This window comes from Brassica napus, chromosome C9, assembly GCF_020379485.1.
Source record: "Brassica napus cultivar Da-Ae chromosome C9, Da-Ae, whole genome shotgun sequence".
Lineage (NCBI taxonomy): Eukaryota > Viridiplantae > Streptophyta > Magnoliopsida > Brassicales > Brassicaceae > Brassica > Brassica napus.
In genome coordinates, this window is record NC_063452.1 from 1,210,740 (window position 1) to 1,234,616 (window position 23,877).

The window sequence follows — 23,877 nt, forward strand, 5'->3', positions numbered from 1 at the left end:
TTGGATGTAGACGACTTGTTTGTTTAAGAAAAAAGTAGTATATATGTTCTCTAATTTTTTTTGTTAAGTGGGACTATTTTGATATTAGAATTTAATTGTCTGAATTCAATAATATTGATTTGAACTCGTTTTTTTTGTTTATATAACTATTGACATGTTGGTATAACAATATTTTTCCTAAATACTCCACTACTATAATATTATACACTATTATATTCAGTTTTAACATTAATATAACTATTTATAAATATCACTGATAGAAGTTGAATTTTAACTAATCAATATAAATATAAGTATTCGCATTACTATTTTTACATGTATGTAAATATATATTAGTTGTAAATTAAAAGTAATATAAACATATAAAATATGTTTTTTCAGTAAACAAAACATATAAAATATGTGATGTAAACACTTTCTGTATGTGCAAAAAAAAGAGTAAAACATGGGAAGCCTCGAGCTGTGTGTTGAAGAAAAGGAAAGCGAATGTTTGAATTCTGAAATGCTCCAAATGCAAATCGACAAAAAGAAAATAATGGTAACGAGAGTGATCGATCCAAATTGGGAAGTCTTGTAACAGCTCATGCTGCTGCTTCATTTTAATCATATGTCTCTTAATTATTTAACGATTTTTGTACCAAAAAAAAAAAAATTATTTAACGATTTTCTTATGCAATTGTTTCCGTATAAGTCTAAACATCTCCTGGATGCCTCTGTACGTCAAAGTTGTAACGTAATGTGAGAAAAACAAGTAGGTTTAGATTAAAAGTGCATGAAATAGCTTCTAATTGCCATTTCAAAATATCTAACAAAAGGTAATATATTATCTAAGTTTATAACAAAGTTTAAGCTGTAGAAAAAAATATACAATCGTACCCAAAAGAAATAAAATAATGTGAAAATCTGGATCTTATTTTTACGTAATATGGAAGATATTTCTAACGCTAATACCTTAAGTTATTAATAGAAAGTACGTAGCATAAAGTTTTTCCTTTGGTATTCACATAATATATAGTTAACAAAACAAAAACCAATAATCATTGTGGGTCCCTGTGGAAATGAAAAAAATGCTAAAGTTTCTTGACTCCTTTTCTATAAAAACCACATCTTCCTCTCTTCTCATCACACTCGAATACAAATGAGACTTTGCTTTTGATCAGTCTCATTCCATAAGTTCTTCACAGCAAAGAAAATACAAGAATATGTGCAAAAGGGCATTACATTACCCCCAAGTAGAAACCCCTCCACCACAACCTTTTTTGAAATCACTAAAGAACACTCTCAATGAAATCCTTTTCGCCGACGATCCGTTCCGAAAAATCAGGAACGAATCGAAAACGTCGAAAAAGATCGAGTTAGTGTTGAGACACGTGTTCCCGATCTTGGAATGGGCTCGTGGTTACAATTTGAACTACTTGAAATCAGACGTTATCTCAGGGATCACGATAGCAAGTCTTGCTATTCCTCAAGGGATTAGCTATGCTCAACTCGCTAATCTCCCTCCAATCCTTGGTCTTTGTACGTTCTCTTCTTCTTATAGTTTTTATTTCATATTACAAAGAAGAGTTTCTTAATTAATTATTTAAGAACTCTAGTATTACAACAGATACTTATTCAGTTTTGGTTTCAAATTACTTTTGGTCTGAGTAATTAAAACTCACTTTGGTTTTGGTTTGGTATATTGTGTGTTTTTTTACCGGTAGATTTGTTTTTAACATTAGTCTATATGAAATCTACTATATGCACATACTCAAAATATCTAAATATATGTATGGAAATGTAGACTCGAGCTTCGTGCCGCCGATGGTTTACGCGATAATGGGAAGTTCAAAAGATTTAGCGGTGGGTACAGTAGCGGTGGCGTCGCTGTTAACGGCGGCAATGCTGGGAAAAGAGGTAAGCGCGGTGGAGAATCCAAAACTTTACCTTCACTTAAGCACACCGCCACTTTTTCTTCTTCGCCGACTCATGCAAACCTGCCTTGGCCTCTTACGGTTAGTTAATACCCCAAACCATACTTATAAACATTACTTGAAAATAACAATAACATGACTTATATACATGAAAAAATATGATGTCTATTAATGTATTTTATATCATGAAATCATCATTTACTTAAATTAAAACAAGCATCACAGAAATGACCGATCGAATGTGAGTCTATATATTAATATTCTTATTTTCTTGAATTACAGTATTATTAATTTTATGTTTGGCACAGTTCTGATGTTATATTATTAATTAATGCTCTGACATAGTAAAAAGCCTTATAAAAAGTGAGAAATGAACATTTTGCACCTTGTCTTGACTTTCTGAATATTTTTGCTCGTGCATGATCTTTTGATTTTCTTATAAGCATAAATAAAGAATAGAGATTCTTTTTGAACTATGAGAATAGAGATTTGATACTCCATGCATAGTATAAACATAAAGATAAGGGAATGATCCATATTCGATTTTGATGAAAACATGTCAGAGTATGACAATATTAATAACAAACTTCACGTGAAGGAGTTTTTTTTTTTTTTTTTTCCGTCAATAGTTATTAATTAATAGAAACGGGCCAAGCCCAGAAACAAATTACAACAGAAGCCCACTAAACCAGACGGGCTAAAATTCGTTACACAATTGGGCCCAATCCAGCGGCCCACCTTGAGAAACCCTAGACACACACGGGAGAGAAACGCGGCCGCCTCGCATATCCGTCTTTTCGTCACGAGGACACGTGTCAACATCCTCGACGTCGAGGGTCACGTGTCACGAGATCAACACGACACACCCGCTTCTCGTCCTCACCGGAGATCTGACCTTAGGATCAACCGGCCACACCGGGACTCCGCAGATCCGAACCTCTTCACCGTCAAGAGCTTATGGGACTCTAAAGCCGGAGAGAATCAATCGCCGTGGCGAGATCTCATCCACCCCCGTTCACCGCAGCAGCCCAAAGCCTCGCATGCAACCTCACTCTTTCCGTCGGAGATCATCCTCTCCTCCGACGTGACCAGAAAAAACTCAAAACCGCAACTAGACGCCGAAACTAAAAAGAAAGTCGGAAAAATCTAAACCCTAAAAGACTAGGGGACTGAAGCCGGCGACGTAAAGCTGTGATAGCCTTTACCCCCCGGAAGCTAGATCCGACGACGGCGGAACTAACGAAGCTTCCCCGCCGCGGAGACAAAGGACCGGCGGCGACGGATCTGTGAGAGCCTCCATCTCCCGGAGCTAGAACTCGAACTATTGACCCCCCCCCCTCCTATCCGCAAACCCCGCCGCGACTCCCGTACCAGCACCACACCGGTTGGTGGCTGATCTGAACTCCGGCAAACGGCAACCGAATAAGAGAAAGAACGACATGACCGGATGTTTTTACCGAAGGGAAAAGGGCTCCGGCGACGGCACGGACGCTCACGCGCGCCGGCCGACCGCCGGATCCCCTTTGAGAAGACTTTTCTCTCTCTAACTTTTCTCTCTCTCTCTATGTCACGTGAAGGAATACATAAATTACATTATTCACGGGGGGTTATTCTCTTGATTAGTGTCCAAGATCTGTGTTATCATCCGTTGTTTCTCTAAATCAGTGGTTTTCTAAGATATAAATTTAATTTTTGATCTTTTTACCATTTTAAGATTGCAAGTGGCATGAGGCATTATTGTTGTTATTGTTCACGGGATGTTTTGTCATTATTGTACCGACCGATTTAAATTCCTTTCATTTGCTTAAAAATGCAAATTAAACGATTTTGCTTACATAATCATTTAATTTATACAGAAACATGGTCGGAATTAAAATAGTAATACATAATGTATCATTTTAAAAATATATGCAGTGGAGATGGGAGAGTGGAATACTAGGGTGTTGCTTCCTCTTTTTCCTTCTTACAACCAAGTACATTGTAAGTTTTAACTTCTTCATTAATGTATAATAAATAAACACGTATATTAGTATATACCTTCATTATCATGTATGTGTACTTTAAATAATATAACAAAATGATTAATGTAACTGAAGAGCAAGAAGAGACCAAAACTATTCTGGATATCTGCAATGGCTCCACTTGTTTCTGTCATTTTTGGAAGCCTCTTCGTTTACTTCCTCCATGCCCAGTTCCATGGCATCCAAATTGTACGTCTTTCTTCTCTCTCTCTCTTAGTCTAGCACATGCGGCAAAAACGTACTATTAGGTTTAGTTATTTATTTGCGTATGCGTTAATTAGCGTTATATTTGACACTTATAGCTTAAAAAAAATGAAACTGCAGCTTATAACATATTTTACTAAACGCAAGCGAAATTGTTTTTTTTTTGGCTTTATCACTACAAACTAATACTTTATGAAAAAATAGAAAATGTTTTATATTATTACTTTGTTTCGATCATGTCAATGCATACAAAAAAAATAGCCTGAGAGACATGATTGAGATCAAATGCTAATGTACTACTAATATTATTGTTTGTTGTGGGAGTAGATTGGAGAATTAAAGAAAGGGATTAATCCACCGTCCATCACACATCTGGTTTTCACGTCACCTTATGTCACGCTGGCTCTTAAAACCGGCATTATCACTGGAGTCCTAGCTCTTGCTGTGAGTATTTCATAAAATATTGACTATTTATATATATATATATATTTTTTTTTTTTAACAACACTTTTTTTATATATATAATCCAAATTCTCTATATATATTCTTTAATTGCTTGTAATTACTTCTACTCAAATTATCTATAAATAGGAAGGAATTGCAGTGGGGAGAAGCTTTGCAATGTATAAGAATTACAACATAGATGGTAACAAAGAGATGATTGCATTTGGGATGATGAACATTTTTGGTTCCTTCTCCTCTTGCTATCTCACTACCGGTACATTCAATTTTTCATTTTCAGCTTATTAGGATATAATTAACTTATCAGAAAGAGTTGGTGCAAGTTGAATATTTCTCTTGTGTAATTATTTTTCTTTCTTTCTTACTAATACAAACACCAAGGTGGTCAAATGATGATTATACTTATAACAATACATATAAAAGGGGTCCCTAATAACAGTGTTTAAGAAAACGGAGAGTTCAAAAAAAAAAAGCCTAATTAAACGGATGTTGAATAAAAAAAAACTAAATTTTTATTTACTCTTCAAATGATATTAAATAATAGTATGAGATTCCATAATTTAGAAATAACAGAATTTTTTATTTATCATAACAAAATTTTATAATACAATATATTAATTAAACTAATTTACAAATAATCATTTTCTATTTTTTAATAATTTTTAGATCGTCTAGAAAAAATAATGACCATGTAAAATCTAGGTTCTAAATGGTGACAAAAAAATTAATTAATAGAAATAGTAAATTTCTATTCATTTCTTAATATTTTTACCATTTATGAATAATTTTTGTTAGAGATAGTACTTTCTCATTTTCTTAAAAAATTTAAGAAATTTTGGAATAAAAAAATTCTTTATCAAAATTGATAAGGAGCAAAAGTAATAATAAAATTCTTTCTTTTGAAAAAAAAACTTTTCTTTTGTTTCTGTTCATTTATTATTATTTTAATGATACCAGCCCGTTTAAGTGTGTGTAAACAGCTGCACCTATGTAAAGTTTTTCAGAACAATGCATAATAATAATGAAAAAAACACAAATAATTTCTTAATGTAGGACCGTTTTCACGTTCCGCGGTGAACTACAACGCCGGTTGCAAAACGGCGGTATCAAACGTGATGGCGGTTGCAGTAGCAGTAACATTACTGTTCTTAACGCCATTATTCTTTTATACGCCGTTAGTAGTTCTGTCGTCTATCATCATCGCCGCCATGCTCGGACTCGTTGACTACGAAGCAGCCATGCATCTTTGGAAACTCGACAAGTTCGATTTCTTCGTTTGTCTCTCTGCTTTCCTCGGCGTCGTTTTTGGTACCATTGAGATTGGTCTCATCCTCTCTGTACGTATAACTTCCTCTACGCGACTATAATATCATTTAGTAACTTAGAATAATGCAATAATTACAGCACAAATTCATGTTTATATAAGCAAAAAAAATGAAAATGAAAATAAATTTCAGGTGGGAATATCAGTGCTGAGGTTACTGTTGTTCGTGGGAAGACCAAAGATATATTTAATGGGAAAGATTCAGAACACAGAGATCTATAGGAACATTGAACAGTACCCTCAAGCAACTACTCTCTCTGGCCTCATCATTCTCCATATCGATGGTCCTATTTACTTCGCCAACTCTAGCTACTTGCGAGATAGGTTTATAATATTATTTACTTTATAATAATTTATCAAATCTTAGCTATTCTTACGTGAATCACATATATAAATGATGTGTTTATGTTCAATGTTTTGCTAGAATTGGAAGGTGGATCGATGAGGAGGAAGAGAAACTGAGAAAGAGTGAAGAAACAGTCTACAATACATCATACTTGATTTGAGTGGTTAGACATTGATTGCTTATTTTGAGTTTCTAAAACCATTATGCATAATCAGTTGATATATAAGTTTTTTCAATTTAAACGTTAGATCCGAACTTTGAAACATCTTAATCTTGATTTGAAAATGTGACATTATATTATATGAATTTTAGCTGTGGGGAACATCGACACGAGTGGTATAAGCATGCTTGAGGAAGTCAACAAAATACTAGGACGAAGAGACCTCAAGGTTAGTCCTTCAACTTTTTCCTTTCAGATTAAGTCCCCAAACATCTATTGATTTCACATTTTGGTCCTCTAATTTTCTCAGCTAGTGATAGCAAACCCAGGAGCAGAGTTGATGAAGAAGCTAAGCAAGTCCAAGTTCATAGAGACCATCGGCAAACTGGATTCATCTCACGGTAGCAGAAGCCGTCTCAGCCTGCGACCACATGCTCCAAACAGCTAAACCGGACTCACCGGAGAAAATCTCCGGTGTACCGGAATTCAACAACGTTTAAGATGGTTACAAATTAAAATCTCACATTAATATATTTTCACCAAGAATAAAGTCGAAAAGCTAAGAGTCTGTCTGTTATTCAAATTTTCACTACTTACTACTATTGCGTTCAAAAAATAACGCTGTTAAATTAAACCATTTTTCACATGAGAACTTATTTTACTTGTAAGTCAAGTAATAATAACATTCACGGAGACGTCGACTGCTGAGCGCAGCCGCAGAACGCAGTCCTCTTCTTCGTCGTCTTCTTCATCGTCACGCTTCTCGATCCACCATAGATGTAATCCCTTAGAAGAACTTTGGACTTAGTATCTGAGACCTTAGACTTAGCTTTACTCTCTTTTTCTCTCCTTCAAGCTTCATCAACAGAAACTGAATCCTCTGTATCTCCAGCTGTAACCTCCCAATCTTCTCCGAACCTCTTCTCGCGTGTTCCGAGATCCTCCTGCTTCGGTTCCCATCCTTCTCTGACTCCACCTTCGTGGACAGCTTCTCGTTCACGTTGAACAGCTTCTCCACCGCTTCCTCTGCTTCCTTGAGCTGACCTTTGATCGTCGCGTACTCCTCACTCTCCTCAGTTTCGACTTTGATTGTTAAATCTTTCACAGTGATCTGAAGATTCTCCAGCTTCTTTAAATCCGAACCGAGTCTATCTAACACCTTCCTCTTGTTCACTTCTATATTAGGATCCATGAACCCGTCGAAAATCTCTAGCTTATCTACAACCAACGACTCTTCAGACAAAGACTTACCTTTCGCTTTGGCTTTAACCGCTGTTTCTGTCTTGTGAGTCTTCACAGGCTTTAACTCAAAGAAACTGTGGCTATCAAGCTCCAAGGTGTCTCTCTTGCTCGTGATCTCGTACGATGATCCATCAGAAGTTTGGTCAAGGACTATATCTTTCGTTACGATCTCGATTTCGTTGCTTTGTTTCCGAGTTTTGCCGCTCAGCTTCCTCATGCTTCTCCCACCACCACCACTATCGGTTTTTAATTCTTTGACTTGCTTCATCGCTTCATCGCTGTCTCGAGCATAGAGTAAGCGTTAGAGTTCTCAAGGAGCAAAAGCTTTTCCTTCTCCGTGATTGCCTCTGCAATAGCTTTGATTCTTAGACACATATCTTCCACCTTGAGGGATTCATTCATTGAATCATGGCCCTGGTAAGAGAGATGAGACCAGTTCAAACAAGTTTCATCCGAAATACAAATACAGTAAAAACTCTATAAATTAATAACATTGTATTGTTTGTATTTATATAAATCTTATATATATTATTAATTTATAACGTTGTTTAAAATTATTTTATCGATTTGTGTTACATTTTGAACCGGTCCTAACTTTGGACCGAATAAACTAATAAATTTAGCGTGTTTATTAATTTATTAACTAACTTTATAAAAGGATAAGATAAATTTACCTTTGAAGGTCCATTAACGAAAACATAATCCTCCAAAGATCTAATGCTTTCATTCAACAAGACAATAGCTCTACGCTTGTCCACATCCACGCTTCTACTTTTAAGACCGTTGTAAGCTTCAGCGACCTCATGAGTCATTGTTTTATTCAACGTTTCATGTACTGCTAAGACCTCCTTATCGCAGAAGAACGTTGCAGCTTGAGACTCCCACAGTTCAACTCGACACCTCTCTTTCAAAACCTCCCTTTTGACTTCCTCAAGCTCCTTCTCCTTCTCACGTAACCGATCCTCTAAACGATCTTTTGCTGATCTGATGGAGAGGAGGTTTCTCTTCAGCTGAAGATTCTCGGTTTCTGCGTCTATCAACTTATCAATAGTCTTCCTCGCCGTGCTCTTCTCAGCTTCTGATTTAACCTGTCGGAAGAACTCAACAAGGACGAGTTTCTCAATGGCGCTGTGGTGGTTCTCTACGGAGAGTGACTGACAAGCTTCCTTCAAGGTCTTGAGCTTTCCTTTGGCTGCTCCCAGCTCAATATTCAAATGAGAGATAGAGTTTTCCAGCGCATGGTTTTTCTCAACAAGCTTCTCCACAAGTGCAATCTTCTCGGTCTCATTACATTCTCTTAAGTTTGAGTTTTCCTCTTTAAGACAATACATCTCTTGCTGCTTTAGTTCAACTTCCGCTTCAAGCTTCAGTATAGTTTGCTTTAGACTCGAGACATCCTCTTGCAAACTCTTCACTGATGCTACCGAAGAGAGAGATTCAACCTTGGCTTGCTGAATCTCCTCATGCATCTCGTTGTTTCTCTTCTCCAAGTTGTTGATGATTTGGGACTTGCTCCGAAGCTCCGCAGCTAAGTTATTTAGCTCCTCTTGAGACTGAGAGTGCAACTGCTGCAGCGTTTGAAACGCGGTTTCGGCTTCCTGGAAACGCAGATGCTCTTCTTGCACGTTACTCCACAGCTTTACCAGCTCCGTTTGCATCTCCGTGAGCTTCTGGCTTTGACACCCAGTTTCTCCAAGAGACCGTCAAGCTCCGAGTGGAGATTCTGGTTTGACCTCTCGAGCACAGTGCATTTCTCCTCGGAGAACTTTAGTTTAGCAGCTTCGTCTTCCACTCACTGCTAAGCCTTTTGGTTTCTTCTTGGGTGGAGTAGAGTTTTAATTTCAAATCCGCGATTATATTCAAACACTGTTGGTACTGAAGCTCCGAAGCTTCTTTATCCTCAGTCAGTTTGGAGATAGTTTGCTTCAAGTTTACAACTTCTACTCCAGCCAACTCAGCCCGCTCGTTGATACCCCATGCATCTTCCTCAGCCTTCCTTAGTCTCTCTTCTAAATTAGCTATTGTTGTCAAGCATTGCTTGTAATTGTCCAGAGCTGCTTCCTTGTCAGCAAGGCTCTGCTTCAATGCGAGAGTCTCAGCTTCAACTTCTCCAGCATCCTTATGCGCTTCTTCCAAATCAGCTATCCTTTGCAGGCATTGCTGATACTGAACAAGGGTGGATTCCTTTTCAGACTCTAGCTTCTCAATGACTTGTCTTAGTATTTGGATCTCAGCTTCTGCGCTCGATGCTTTGTCATTAAGTCTAGCTGAGTCCTCTTGCGCACGAGAGATTTCGGATTCTAGGTTCGAGAGTCTCTCCAAGTTCTTTCAAACTGAGCTAAGGTGGCTTCCTTTTCAGCTTCCATTTTAGAGATGAAGTCTTTTAAAGCTGCAACTTCAGCTTCAGCTTTGCTAGCTCGTTCGGTTTCGGAAACTGTTTCATCTCCATCATCAAACTTGAGTCCTTTTCTTGCTTTCCCAAACGGAACATCGTCTTCACCTCGAGCTCGGATAGGAGGACGCATATCCGGAGTTTGGGGGTCACCGTCAGCACCAGCATGAGACTCATCGCCGAATATGAAGGAAACTTGGTTGGGGAGCTCTTCTGCTATAGTCTGATGAGCCTTATGGATCACGACGGTTGCGTGATTATATCTTTCGGCCAATGCGCGGTACGCGCGGTAAAACTCTTCGACCAGTTGCATAAGCTCAGGACGTTTGCGGTAATACATCTCAGCTCTCCTGGCGAAAGAATCTGCATCTTCCTCGAGTACCTTGATCATTTTCTTCACGTTACTATCCATATCTGCGTCAAAAGAACAAAGACTCATGATTTTTTCTGGATCATATTATTATAATAATTTTTTTTAAAAAGTCATCCGCTATACAGTAACAGCTCTGGCTAAAGGTCATCCGCATCAAGAGTCTCTTACGAGTGAGAGACTCCCAATGCGGATGTTCTAAGGCCTTGTTGTCTCTATAGACACTAAATCATGTTTTTTCATAGGTCAAAACAAACCGCAAGCTCAGGTACTGAACGATGCTAAGTGAAATATTTGTCACAACATCCAATTTTTAAAAAAAAAAACTACATAGACATAAGCATACTCTCAAATTTATAAAAAAAAAAATTGTTGAATTTTTTATAATAGCTCCTTAAATCTCAAGACCGGCTCTGCTCAAGCTAAAAGCAAAGTAACACTACATGTGTATACCCTTTAACAAGATACGTACCTGCAAGATTGTCCTGAAGCCATTTAGAATTCTTGGGGGTATTGTGACTATCCCACCACCATGAATACATACGTTTCGAGTTACTCTTTGCCACAACCTCCATTTTTTTAATACAAACAACCAAACCACAAGGAAAGATGTGTATACACCAAACTTCCTTTCTCTCACGCTCTCTCACAACCTATTTAAAAATATTCCTGGAAAAATACAAAAAATCAGAGAGATTGTCGAATAAATAAACAGTTAGACGAAATGAGATTTTATATGATATGATTTATCATATAATATATATATAATTTCATGCTCTTAAGTCAAACCTAGAGAACACGTTTCTAGTCAGAAAATGAGACGATCACACATGAAAACATGAATTATATAATTCATGATATATCCAAAACCATGATCAAGATCTATCTAACGAATCGGGAAGCAATGAAGTCGAGTTCGTACCACAAGAACACAAAATGGAATCGAGATCGCTCGTCGGTGTGATCGAAGATGCTTTTGGAAGAGCACGCGCGCTTAGTCTCTTCTTAGATTCTCTCAGTGTAGCTTCGGCTTCCTCATCTTCGTCTCATAATATCTTCTTCTAGTAGATCTCCTTCTCTCTCGGGCGTTTATGCTCTGTTTCTGTGAAAGAGTTTTTGTGTTTAGGTTTATTAAAATGGGCTTTAGGAGAGAGAGAATGAAAAATTTAAATAGTAAATGACGAAAGTACCCTTTATGCACGTATTAAAATGGTGTTCTCGGGATTGCTTGGGAGATTTGGCTTCCTAGATTAATGTAATTTACGCTTTTATTTAAAACAAAATTTAATGGTAATTTACGCCATGAATTAGGCCTGTGCTATTAATTTTCTTAAAAACAATTAATGCTACATTATCAAGTTTTATAAAATATTGCACAAAATTAGATGGCAGTTGGATTTTTTTCTTCTTATAAATTTCACACACTATACATTACCAAGATTTCTATAATATACAAAATTAGATGGCAGGTTGGAGTTTTTCTTCTTATAAGTTTCATATTAAAATAAAATCTGTAAAATTTATTTCCACCCTTTTAACATACCTTTTCATATAAAACGTACTTTAAATTGATATTTTAAAATATGTATTAATAGATAAAAAATTAGTTTAAAATCTTTTGCGGATATGAACCAAATAATTTATTTTATTGGATAAAACAACTCATGCTGCTCTTTTGGCTTAATTTAAAAAAAAACAAATAGAGGAAAAGCAATGTTTTTAAACCCGACCCGGACACTGAACCGGACTGCTTACCGGGTTACTGGATCACGGGGTCGACCGCAGGTGAACCGCGGGTTAATAAATTAATTAATTTTATTATATAATAATATATCAGGTATGTAAATAAAATTATAGAAACTAAAGATTATTATTTTCTAAATTTTTTAAAACATAAAATAATAGTTTGGATATATATATATTTTATGTTTAAAATTTAGAAAATGCTTAACTTTAGTTTTTATATTTTTATTTTCATTTGACATACAAAATATCAAAAAATAGTTTAAACTATTTAAAATTTTCTCGAACAAGATAAGAGCTATGACATCTAAAATAAATAAAAACATAAAATTTATAAATATTTAAATGTCTAATATGAATAATAATTAAACTACAAATACAAAATAAACCAAAAGTAAAAGATCATTGTAATAAATTATCAATAATGGAAATAAACTAACACCAAATAACATCAACTACTTTTGGTTCTCTCTACCATCGTTCGTTTTATTTTATTCAGGTGACATAGTGAAATCTTCATCAAAATCTAAAAATCACAAATATAAAACTAAAAAAGAAAACATAACTTCGTTTTTTTGTCAATACCTAATTTCTTAATTGAAAACTTAGAATATAAAACTAAAAAAAAGAAGTAAATGTTATTTATTGGTTCGACCGATGGTTCAACCGGTACTGAATTCCAGGTTTTACCGGGTTTTTGCAGATTTTTGCGAGTTTCCAAATATTAGGTTTTTCACAAAACCCAAATCAGATTTTTTCTGGGTTACTGTGTTTACCGGTTCAACTGCGGATCCGGGTCGGGTTTCAAAACACTGAGTAAAAGAGAGAATCTTTTAGAGAAAAAGAATCAGAAAAAGGAAAAGGCAAAGGCACAGAGATGCGTATGCGTATCAGACGACGAGCTTTGGGGGCCACTTACGCCACACTTTTATATTTGTCCACGTTGGACACACCACACCCACGCGCAATCTATACATGTCATGGAAGTCATGTTCTACTATTAAGTTGATTTTTTTAAGTTTTTGTTTTGTTTCAGTGTTAGTTTTTAACATTCAAATTCGTTTTCAAGTTTTCTGAAATTTAATTTGACTTAGAATATTAAAATAGGCTAAATTTAAAACTATTTACTTGAAAGACAAAACGGTCCACAAATATTATTTTACATGGTCCACAAATATTAATCTAGTTTTACAAAAATGGAGAAATTAAATATGTATGCATATATACTTAGCGGCTACCACTTTTGATGGCAACCGTTGGAAGATCGACAAAAAGTATTATAATTACTTCAATCGTATATTTGATTAAATTAATTGTGAAAAGCCATTGACCACATGCCTTTAAATAGCTTGTAATAACCAATAACTATAGTCAGTAGCTAGCCCATTCACCGGTTGCAAGTGTTACAACTAATTCATTTTGTCAAAAATAAAATAAAGAGACAAGACATTTTACACTACCGTATGGATTTTTAATTAAAGAGAGAATCAACTCTACAAACAGCCCTTTTTAGATCACAGTTTTGAAAATCTCCATTGTATGTTTTGAATAAATTATCCAAAACATATAGTTCTTGATTAGTTTATAATTATAAAAAATATATGCCCCTTTGACATATCAACTTGTCGGTATTCATACATTGAATATAATTATTTGCTAAAAGGAAGAAAATGCCACCAAAGTTTCCTTTCTTGTTGAGGTTGGGCCCAAGAGTAATAATGAACCATCATGTTTCCTCAGAAACCAAACTTATATAGAACTCTCAGACAATGATCATCTTTTAACAACCTCTCTCTAGTCGGTCCCCAACGTCTATTTCTTTTTTTTTTTCTTTCTCTCTCTTTCTTAACATTGTCACTAATGGTAACCTTAGCTTATCATCATAACTAAAAGTAATGAAATTTTTGTCTTTTTAGCATTTAGAGAATTCTCCTAGCTGTTGGTTGCTTGTATATTGCCTCCGGTCTGACATCATTGTATGGCTTTGTCTTTGTAATGATGTTGTGTTTTCTCTCGAGTGATTGAAGGAGTTGTGTAGTGATGAGGTTATACAACCTAAAGCAAAAAGCCCACTAAGGAACTGAAGGTAGTTCAATGGGCCTATAACAGAGTTTTCGCGTAAAAAGCATAGTCCATCAAAAGATCGCCACTTGTACATGAACCTTTTCTACTACCTTCTAACTTGTTTGTTGCTGTGAAGTATTATTTGATTTGAAGACTTTAAAGCCATAGAGAACGATAAACAAAACCATACAGAATGATACTAATAATTGTAGGGAACAAGGGATACATCTCCTTCAACATTGAAAACCCAAAACAAGATAGTAAAACGTGAACAACACTGTCACAAACTACAGACAAAGACGACGAGAAACATACATACACAGAGACAATACTTGCCACTGCGTAACATAGCAACATAACCAAAGATAGTAGAGAGACAAAGAAACTACGATGAAGCATCTAAAGCAGAGCGGAGTAGCAGCTTCTATAGGTCCCTGTTACAAAGCCATAAAACTTATATAAAGCTGCACATTCAGATTCATTACATGTTAAGAGTTAAAGAGAGCTACAAAACTTACATGGTGAGCAGATTAGGCGGGATCAAGAAGAGCCTGAGGAATATCTTTTCTTCAGAAGAAGTATCAGCTTACATCAGGATTGAATCTTTACCAGTAGAGACACTCTAAGACAAGTCACAAGAAAGAACTTCCTATTCCCTTCTTCCTTTACAAAAAAAATCAGGAAAAGAGCTGAAGAGGAAGACCACTAAACACAAGTAGTAAGGGTTTACATCTTTAAGGCTAGACAGAAACGCAAAAGAGAGGAAGAAAGATAAGACTCAAAGGCATGAGAGTAGACAAAGGGGTATGGACAAGGAGGGAGAGATATAAGAAGAGGAACCTAGTTACTAATCTAACCCACTTAAGAAAAGAAGCCAAAGGGACAAAGACTGACTCTAAAAGAGAAACTATACAAAGGTGCACCACCACCATATGTTAGAGACTGGTAAACTTTTCAGCCATCCTATATGCTAAACCAAGAATCAAGTCTTCTCTATAACCAACCACCTGCTCCACCATTAGTAACACCTCAAATCTGCATAGGAGAACCACTAACTGCTTCTGTGTTCCATTTAAAAGCTATTAAACAAACTCAAACCAGCTTGGTGACTAAAACACCTTATTCATATATCCACAAAACTAAACCCCCTGTTCCCCCTAAAGACTCCCTGATCTTTACGCATCTGCAAACTCAATATTGAGCATGCGACGCAGCGTCATAGTAGCAGAGACAGTACTGTTAAAAGGGTTATCATCACCAGACGAGGTTGGAGAGACCGGAGCAGACTTGGCAACTTCAGGAAGATCAACATCAGGGAAGGTCAGAGAGGCCGTCCTCTTTCCCCGGAGAGAGAACTTGGGGATGGGAACAGAAGTGGGTGGCGGTGAGTTGGAGTAAGTGGGTCCTGCCCACAGCTCAGAGTAAGAAAGGCTTCTCCTTTCGCCACCAATAGGGATGGGACTGGTTCTAAGAGACGGCAAAACTGACTTGGGAGAACGAGGAGAGTGAAAGTGAACTCCTTTGGTTGTTGATGAAGAGGTTGTTCTCTTTGGTGGTGGTGGCCTTGGAAGCAAACCAACTCCGGAGTGAAACGTTCTGCAGTTGATTTGCCTGAAAGTTTTTGAAGGAGGTTTCTTCTCGTAATAATGTTCTTCAGCTAAGATGAGAGTTTCCATTTTTGAGATTAAATCAAGAAGCTTTGTCTCTTTAACTACCCCCAACAAGATCACTTTTTTATCTAATCAAAACCAAAACACTTCACTCCTTTGAATCTGAGCTCGTCTCCAAAGCTGCAAGCAAACAGTTTAAGGCCATACAACACATGGAGGAAACAAAGTTAATCATCACATACAGGGAAACAGATACTGTAAAGGGAACAAAACGTAATCACTCACCTGTAGAAAAAGGCTATTGAACCTGAAGATTAGAGAAAGATGATTTCTTTTACACTAGAGGATCAGCGATCTGTTAAGAGAATATCTATTTAGAGTTTTTAAGCCTCCGTGAAAACACACGAAGATCCTACGGATCTGAGAAATGGGGTTAGAGAGAAAGGAGATGAGAGAGAGGGGAAGATGAACAGAGCATTTGTCCTTTTAAGTAGCACTGTTACTTCATTGATTCTGCTGAGAGGAAATTACGGTAATACCCTCCAATGTATTCATTTGACTATTATGTCCTTCTCCGTTTACATTATTTACATTCTAACTTCAATTACTGTTCATAATCGCATATTTAATAATCCCTTTGAAAGCGAGTTTAGTCAAATTAAGAGACCTTAACGTGACATTATTTTATGTTCATGCTTGAAGTGTAATAAATTGACAACAATTAGTACTAATAATTAGAACATGTTGACGTCAAAAAAAAAAAATTAGAACATGTTAACATCGCTTTCTCTCCCTCCTCTCTCTCTGTCTAAACCGATATTTTATCCAACGGTAACAAAGTTGATTTTTACATTTTTTAATTTGTTTTCGAAAATGAATAATTGAATATGGTCCAGGTACTCTCCTCGGTAGGGTCTTCTGATGACAAGATATTGCACTTATTGAGAAAAGATTCAGCCACTGCATAGTTCCACAAAAGTGGAATCATAAACTATAGGAATTGAAACCCAATTATTAATATCTGCCTGTAAATTCTGGGAATTATTATTGCACTGGATAATTATAGAGAACCCAATAATTTATGCTTGTTTGTTTCACAGCTCCAAAAATAGAATTGTGACAATAATGGTGACAATAATGGTGACAATGATAACATGACCACAAAGACATCCCCTCAAATATCACAAGTCACTCACAACAACAATAAGAGATCAAAGCTCATAAGGAAGATGACTCGGTCACCAACATAATACCATTTGCAAAGCTTCAAGAATCAGAAAAATATGTTTTCGTGCGTCTGATAAGCCAATAAGCGGGACATAAAGCGGATGTCCTAACTGAGTCATAATTTAAAACAGCTGTAATACACTGAAGCCATAATCTTACATCTTTAACAGACAAAATACAATCATTAAAACGCTCCACAAGCAATCACCAAAGTCTAAAGTCATATCAACACTTAAATCTTAATCTTATAGTCTATGAAGCTCAAGCATATTGCACATGAACAGTTGCAGGTCCCTAAAGTCCGTATCTTTCATCTTTAAACGCACAAGCACAATATTGTGATACCCACGCATAAACAATGAAACCCGTTATCTATAAGCCATATAAAACACGATTCTAATCTATGAAGCTCAATCAAAATGCACAAGAACAGTTGCAGATCCCTAGAGTCCAAATCTTTCATCTTTAACACACAAACATATAAACTATGAAACTCATTATCTATAAGCCATATAAACACACAATCATAATCTATAATCTCTGAAGCTCAAACAAATTGCGTAGGAACAATAGCAGATCCTTAAAGTCAGAATCTTCCATTTTTAAACACACAAAGACGATAATGTGACACGCATAGCATATTAGAACTGTAAAACTCAGTAACGAGCAAGTAGTAAAAGCATAAGATAAGTACCCACACAAGCAGTAGAAGGGAAGCTAAGCAAATCAATCATCAGCACCATCAGTCTTCCCAGCACCAAAAGGGTCATGATTCGGACCCAACTCTTCTCCCATATGGCGTTGCACAAGCCTCGACAAATCAGACATCACCTTAGCCTCGCGCTTAGCCTTCTCCTCATAGTTAAACATCGCCAACGCCCGTTTATCTTCAGCACTGTAAACCTGGTTCTCCTTCCTGATACGAATAGCATTCATCCTCTGATGCCTACTCCCACTCATCACGTACCCAAGATCCTCAAACCTCTGAATCTCATCAGCGTTGAGACCCACTTCTCCTCTACGTGGGATACGTTTCCCTTGCTGAACATACTGAGCTATAGCGTCTCCTTCACCGGGTCGTAAAGCACCACCGTAGCTGATGTGTCCTTCGGCTTTAGGTAACGGCATTGGACCCACCTCACCTTCTTCTTCTTCATCTTCTGGTAAAGCTTTCTTCTTCGATTCAATAATCATCTTCATCTCCTCTTCGTCAAGCTCAGGCTCCTTCCCCGCTTCTTCCAACTTCCCCTTCGAATCAGTGTCCTTCTTGCTCTTTGATTTGCTACGTTCTTCCCCAGAAGACGAAGAAGCGCTAATCTCAGATTCATCATCAGAATCACTATATCTCCTCTTCCTCCTATGTCCTCTCCTCTTCCTACTACTCTTCTGCTTCTTCTTCCTCCTCCTTCTCCTCCTATCTTCCTCATCCGAATCATCATCACTCTCGCTATCACTATATCGTCTACTCCGCTTACTCCTAGAGCTCTTACTCTTCCTCTTAGATCTATCAGACTCAGATTCCGACTTACCAGACTCAGATTTCGGATCTTCCTCGTCCTTCTCCGGAACCTCCTCGTCGGCGGCGTTCTCATCGGACTCCACCTCGTTGGGATCTCTAGGCGGACTCGGCGTGTTCCTCCAAATGCAGTGCTTACCAGATTTCCTCATCTTGAGGCGTTTAAGCCTCCGGTACTCCTCGTGACTCAATCCTTTCAGCTCTTCGTCGGAGTCTGAACCGGATCTCCTCCCTCTACGGTGGTCTCGGTCTAGGTATCCTTGATCTCTCCCGAACCTCCTTGGAAGCGAGTTCATCGTCACTCTCCAACCCTAAAATTTCAATCCGAACGTAACCGTATCTAATTAGGATTTGAGTTCAATATATATGTGTACATTAAGGCCCATCATAAAAGCCCAATTAAAAGAACCTTAGCGGAGTTGTTTCCTTATTGTTGTTGAAATGAAAAAACAAAATTCATTATTATACCCATAAACATTTGTTTTGTTACAAAGCACCCCGTAAGTTTAATTAGAGTCAATACACATAGTAATACTTTTACAAATTTTAAATTTAATTAGTTACACTACGTGAAAAAATTGGAATTTTGTAACTGAACCAATGCTCTTACATGATTATAGTTACTATAGAATACTTTTGTATTAACAAATTTCTGGTCACTTTACTATAGTCTTACCCTTCATACACTAACCATAGAAATATAAGGAAGATTTTGTGAAAATTATAAGTTTTTATAAACTATAGAAATTTTTATCACACACGTACATGTTCTCCACTATTTGTATCTTCTCAACTCAAACCTCTCGCAAGAACCATCTTTAGGATCATAGGAAACGAAGTTGTCATCATGAATCGATAAAGAACAGACCTTTCGGTTCAACGAAGCCGTTGTAGTCGAACACCACATGAACTCCCTCTGCTCCGTCGGAATCGGCGTTGTTTCATAACTTTGGTTCGTTTCTTTCCTTAGGTCCAATGATCTTGCTTGAATCTTGCTATAGCCTTCGATAGCGTATAGCTTAGTCCCCACAAACCCTACGCTCATGTCTGGTTGATACAGCTCCAAACCCGGTCCTCTATGAATATTGTCGGTTTGGAAATCAAAGATCCACACGGCTGAACCGTCTGATCCGGAGATGATGAAAATCTCTGGACCAATAGCGATGACCGCGGAGACGGGCTGGCAATATAATGATTCAAGAGACAGGCATATACTAACTGATTCTCCCTATGGCTATTCTTGCAGAGACTGAACCATTTTCCAAGATGTGTAGGATCGGTTTTGTCAATAAAACAGAGAAAGACTGAATCTTTACTGAGGATACACCGAGTCTTGTGAAGCTATGGTAAACTAACAAGATGCCATAGCTTCTTCGACACACAATAGAGCGCAATCTAGACAAAATGTTCCAGACTGCGTCCTTTGGTAGTGAGAGAAAGAAAGGCGGCATAGATCATATGGAGATCACCTAGAGCAATATCCATTGATCGTTATTTTTTTCAAGTTCAGAAATTGTTCAGTATTTATCTGATAATTCATAAAATTAGTCTATTTCTAATTTTAAACATAAATTTGATATTTTTAAGAATTCGATGACATCTCTAATTTAACAAAATATAGAATATGAAGCGACGACGGAATCCGTATTTTATTGTTGTATTTTAATATTTGAAAATCTAAACTTAATCTAGTGTTATTAGTTCTATGATTTTAAAACTTGTATTTAAATCATGTGTTACTGCCTATTGGTTTCATAATTTATAAATTCTATTCAAATCGAATGTTACCCAATCATACTAATTTACTTATAGAATTGATTTCAAAATAGATTTGTATAGATTATGTGTTAAAAATACAAAAACTCAAATCCCAAAGAAAATTTTCAGATTTGTAAATAGTAATTAATATTTAGATGTTAAATTTTAAATTTTGTATATTTTACTTGGATTTGTAAATATTTTGGGTCAATCATTGTTCATGAGGAAATGTGGCATCTGTTATTTTGGCTAAATGTTGAAGTTTTGGCTCAATCATTGTTCATGAGGTTCATGAGCGAAGGATTTTCTGACCTATTAGTTTATGATTTAAGTCTTATCTATAGATCTTATTGGATGCTGCGTTAAGAGATGTCTTTTGCAATTTGTACAGTCGTCTACAGAAAGCTCAGTTCACCAAGCAGACCATTGGCTTTCACATTCTCATGGAACTTTCCTCTGTAGAACTTCATCTTAGTCTAAGGAGACCGAAAAGATTATATCAGGAGACCAAAAAGATAAGCAATCAATATTACCATAGATTTTAGGAACTGATGTCAAGCATCTGCATCTACATTAATATGTTTATTATCACTAGATCTTTTTTCCGCGCTACGCGCGGATTATGTCTTATTATATTTTATATTTAAAAATGATTTGGATTATTTTTCACTAAAATATTCATAAAATATGCAAAAAAAAGTAATTGACAGTAATTAGCGATGTTTGGTTGTGATTCTTTAGGTTGATGAATTCCACTTTATTTCTAACTATTGTGTATTTTACTGCATAATTATACACCTATGACTTTAGCTTCATTTCAGACAAATATATAAATATTTTTTTATAAATGTATTCTATTTCAAAAATATTTTTACTATATGTTTGATAAATATTTGAATGATAATAGTTTTTGATAACTAATCAAATTCACTCACCTAAATCTTTAAATCTTGAATCAATATCTTTTTTTTTAATGAACTTACTTTTACACTATTATATAAGCAAAAAATAGAGTAAAATTATATCATTTTACTCTTAATTTTATTTTAGAATAAAAATATAAATTGAAGTTGAAAATGCTCTAAAACGAAAAAAAAAACTTACTGCAGGGATATAATGAATACCTATGTTTGAAACTGATCCAATGGTTTTTTTTAGAGCAGTTTGGTGAGTCGTTACAAATATCTGCATTTCTTCTTATGACTCATTGTTATGTTTCTCTACTCTTTTGTATCATATGGTTTTTTAAGTACTATCAAAAACTGGTCTACGCTGCCCATTGTTTAAAAAATATTATTATTATTATTATTATTATTATTCTGGTTAAACAAATGGTTAAACAAAATGAAATTAAATTTTCAATACAAAATTTTAACTGACACAATGTATGTAAAAACAGTTGGTTACATTATTGTAAACCATATTTATAACTGAAGAAATACCTACTTTTCTAAAATACCTTGATGAAGTCTATTAAAATAAGAGAGTTGTTCTTTCTAGGTATTAAAGTGTATGTAACATCCCTTACTTATTCATAAACAACCTTAACAACTTCTGTTTTTTTGCATATGAATTTGGAGATGTGTGTCCTTATACAGTGTATTGCCTTATAACATTTGTTTGTACTGTTTGCTAAGTATATTGTTGTTTTTAGTTGACCTTAGGACATTTTCAACTCTACTACATAATTTATTTCAAAATAAAATTTGGAGTAAGAAATGCTATAACCTTATTCTATTTTTATTTTATAATAGAGGAAACATGGATAACTCGATAAATAGAGTAATTATTTTATTTTTTTTGTCTATTACTTTATTTTCACTCCATTTTTAGAGCATGGTTAGAGAGTAAATTCAATTCCATTATAAAATTACTTTATTTAGGAACAAAAATGAAGTTTTATATTGGAAATGTTCTTAAAGATATATGATGTGGAGTTAGCCTATATTTATTACCACTGATATGTACTACAATATCTGTAAATTCATAAATTCTATTCATTTTCAAAAATTTCTTCTTGTTTATATGCTTTTAAAAATAAGAAATTTAACTTTAACCATTTGTCCATATTATTGTTTGGTTTTATGTTTATTACTATTTTTTGAATGACTAAACTGATAATAGTAATACATTTTTTATCTAAGTAGATTAAGACCATTCCTAATTTATCGATCTATTTGTGTGATTTTATATTGTTCTCAGACGGTTTATGTGGGCAAATAATTTAAATTTTCATAGAGTTACAGAAAATAGAGTGTATATCTTTCTTGTTTATTTTTTTGTACTGCATCCGTTTTTTTATTATTTGGAACTACCCTTTTTTTACCACCATTCTGCATTTTAAATTATATTCTTTTGACTAAATATTTTAAATTATATTACTGGATTGGAAAACGTTTTGGTATTATAGTAAATTGAATTTTTTTTTTCTTCGCCATTTTTTTGAAGAGAAAAATAGTGTTGAATTTTTTTATTTAACAGATCTTAAAACTAAATATTAAAAAAATTTAAAATTATATAATTTTTACTGTATACTTATGTGTTTCACTTAATAATTTAGTTTTTTTAAATAACTTGTAAACTATTTGTGAATGAATTTATTTGGAAAATATTTTGGTATTATAGTAAACTGAATTCTTTTTCTTCACTATTTTGTTTTGAAGAGAAAAATAGTGTTGAATTTTGTGATTTAATAAATCTTAAAATTAAATATTAATTAAATACAAAATTATATAATTGTTAGTGGATACTTTTGAGTTTCACTTAATAATTTGTTTTAAAAAAATAACTTGTAAACTATTTGTGACTGAATTTAATCATCACAAATATACAATCAACTTACTCCGGAATTTATCTTAAAGTTTGTACTTGTATTACATTTTATTTCGTAGTCGCTTGAACATAATTTGCATTATAGTATATAATTTAACTTCGGAAATTTAATAGTACAATAAAACTCTTAATAATATTGGAACTATGATAATTTATTAATTTATAGAGCTATTAATTTAGAGAAATTTTCATTTTTAGACTTATATTTTAAAAATATATTATATTTAAAAGAAGGAATGAATGCTTTCATAATAATATATATTAGGTAAAACTTTATAGATTTGAAGTTCATCAATATTTATGATATTATTTGATACTAAAGTAGACCCTCTATAAATTAATAAAAAATTCCGGTCCCAAGTTCGGCCGGTTCAAAATATGACACAAATCAATAAAATAAGAAGATAATATGTTCTTAGAAAATCCTATGTAAATATATGGTCTCATTAAAATCATAAATTAATAATATATCTATATATACATTTCATATAAGTACAAACCAAATATTATATTATTGATTTTATATTCACAATAAAAATACTTCTATTTTTTCATAACATTTCAATATATTTTGATAATATTTAGTAAAATTATATCGAAAAACCACATATAAGTTATATAAAACATAAAAATATAAACCAAGTAATATAATAAAACAATTTGAAAGTCAATTTTCTAAATTTTTTATTTATG

General features: G+C 34.7%; 4 protein-coding genes and 1 pseudogene across 5 annotated transcripts; 1 reads left to right on the forward strand and 4 right to left on the reverse strand.

The window, feature by feature from the left end:
- The first annotated feature begins 1,100 nt into the window (after window positions 1-1,100).
- LOC106426744 (sulfate transporter 3.2) lies at window positions 1,101-7,082 on the forward strand. The gene is given in 14 exon segments (XM_048769872.1): window positions 1,101-1,518; window positions 1,784-1,994; window positions 3,770-3,776; window positions 3,828-3,893; window positions 4,010-4,123; window positions 4,466-4,582; window positions 4,730-4,856; window positions 5,654-5,937; window positions 6,058-6,248; window positions 6,349-6,398; window positions 6,401-6,433; window positions 6,583-6,659; window positions 6,741-6,814; window positions 6,816-7,082. Coding segments are annotated over 14 exon segments (1,782 nt in total). The 5' UTR covers window positions 1,101-1,202; the 3' UTR covers window positions 6,931-7,082.
- LOC125593242 lies at window positions 7,048-11,587 on the reverse strand (annotated as a pseudogene).
- Window positions 11,588-14,411: 2,824 nt separating this feature from the next.
- BNAC01G30430D lies at window positions 14,412-16,366 on the reverse strand. Its single transcript, XM_013867476.3, has 3 exons — window positions 16,137-16,366; window positions 14,760-16,031; window positions 14,412-14,675 (listed from the first exon to the last, which is right to left on the reverse strand). Exon 2 carries the CDS (start codon window positions 15,915-15,917, stop codon window positions 15,417-15,419), a length of 501 nt encoding a protein of 166 aa, XP_013722930.2. The 5' UTR covers window positions 15,918-16,031; window positions 16,137-16,366; the 3' UTR covers window positions 14,412-14,675; window positions 14,760-15,416.
- A 545-nt stretch (window positions 16,367-16,911) lies between these two features.
- Window positions 16,912-18,947, reverse strand: LOC125593243 (NF-kappa-B-activating protein-like). 2 transcript variants are annotated; one of them, XM_048769566.1, is made up of 2 exons: window positions 17,777-18,947; window positions 16,912-17,188 (listed from the first exon to the last, which is right to left on the reverse strand). In XM_048769566.1, the coding sequence occupies exon 1, from the start codon at window positions 18,888-18,890 to the stop codon at window positions 17,805-17,807; it is 1,086 nt and encodes a 361-aa protein (XP_048625523.1). In that variant the 5' UTR covers window positions 18,891-18,947; the 3' UTR covers window positions 16,912-17,188; window positions 17,777-17,804. The 2 variants fall into 2 exon arrangements, with proteins under 2 accessions (XP_048625523.1, XP_048625522.1); XM_048769565.1 differs by having other exon boundaries at window positions 17,773-18,947.
- Window positions 18,948-19,369: 422 nt separating this feature from the next.
- LOC125593363 (F-box/kelch-repeat protein At2g44700-like) lies at window positions 19,370-20,822 on the reverse strand. Its single transcript, XM_048769873.1, has 2 exons — window positions 20,790-20,822; window positions 19,370-19,774 (listed from the first exon to the last, which is right to left on the reverse strand). Exons 1-2 carry the CDS (start codon window positions 20,820-20,822, stop codon window positions 19,370-19,372), a joined length of 438 nt encoding a protein of 145 aa, XP_048625830.1.
- Window positions 20,823-23,877: the final 3,055 nt, after the last annotated feature.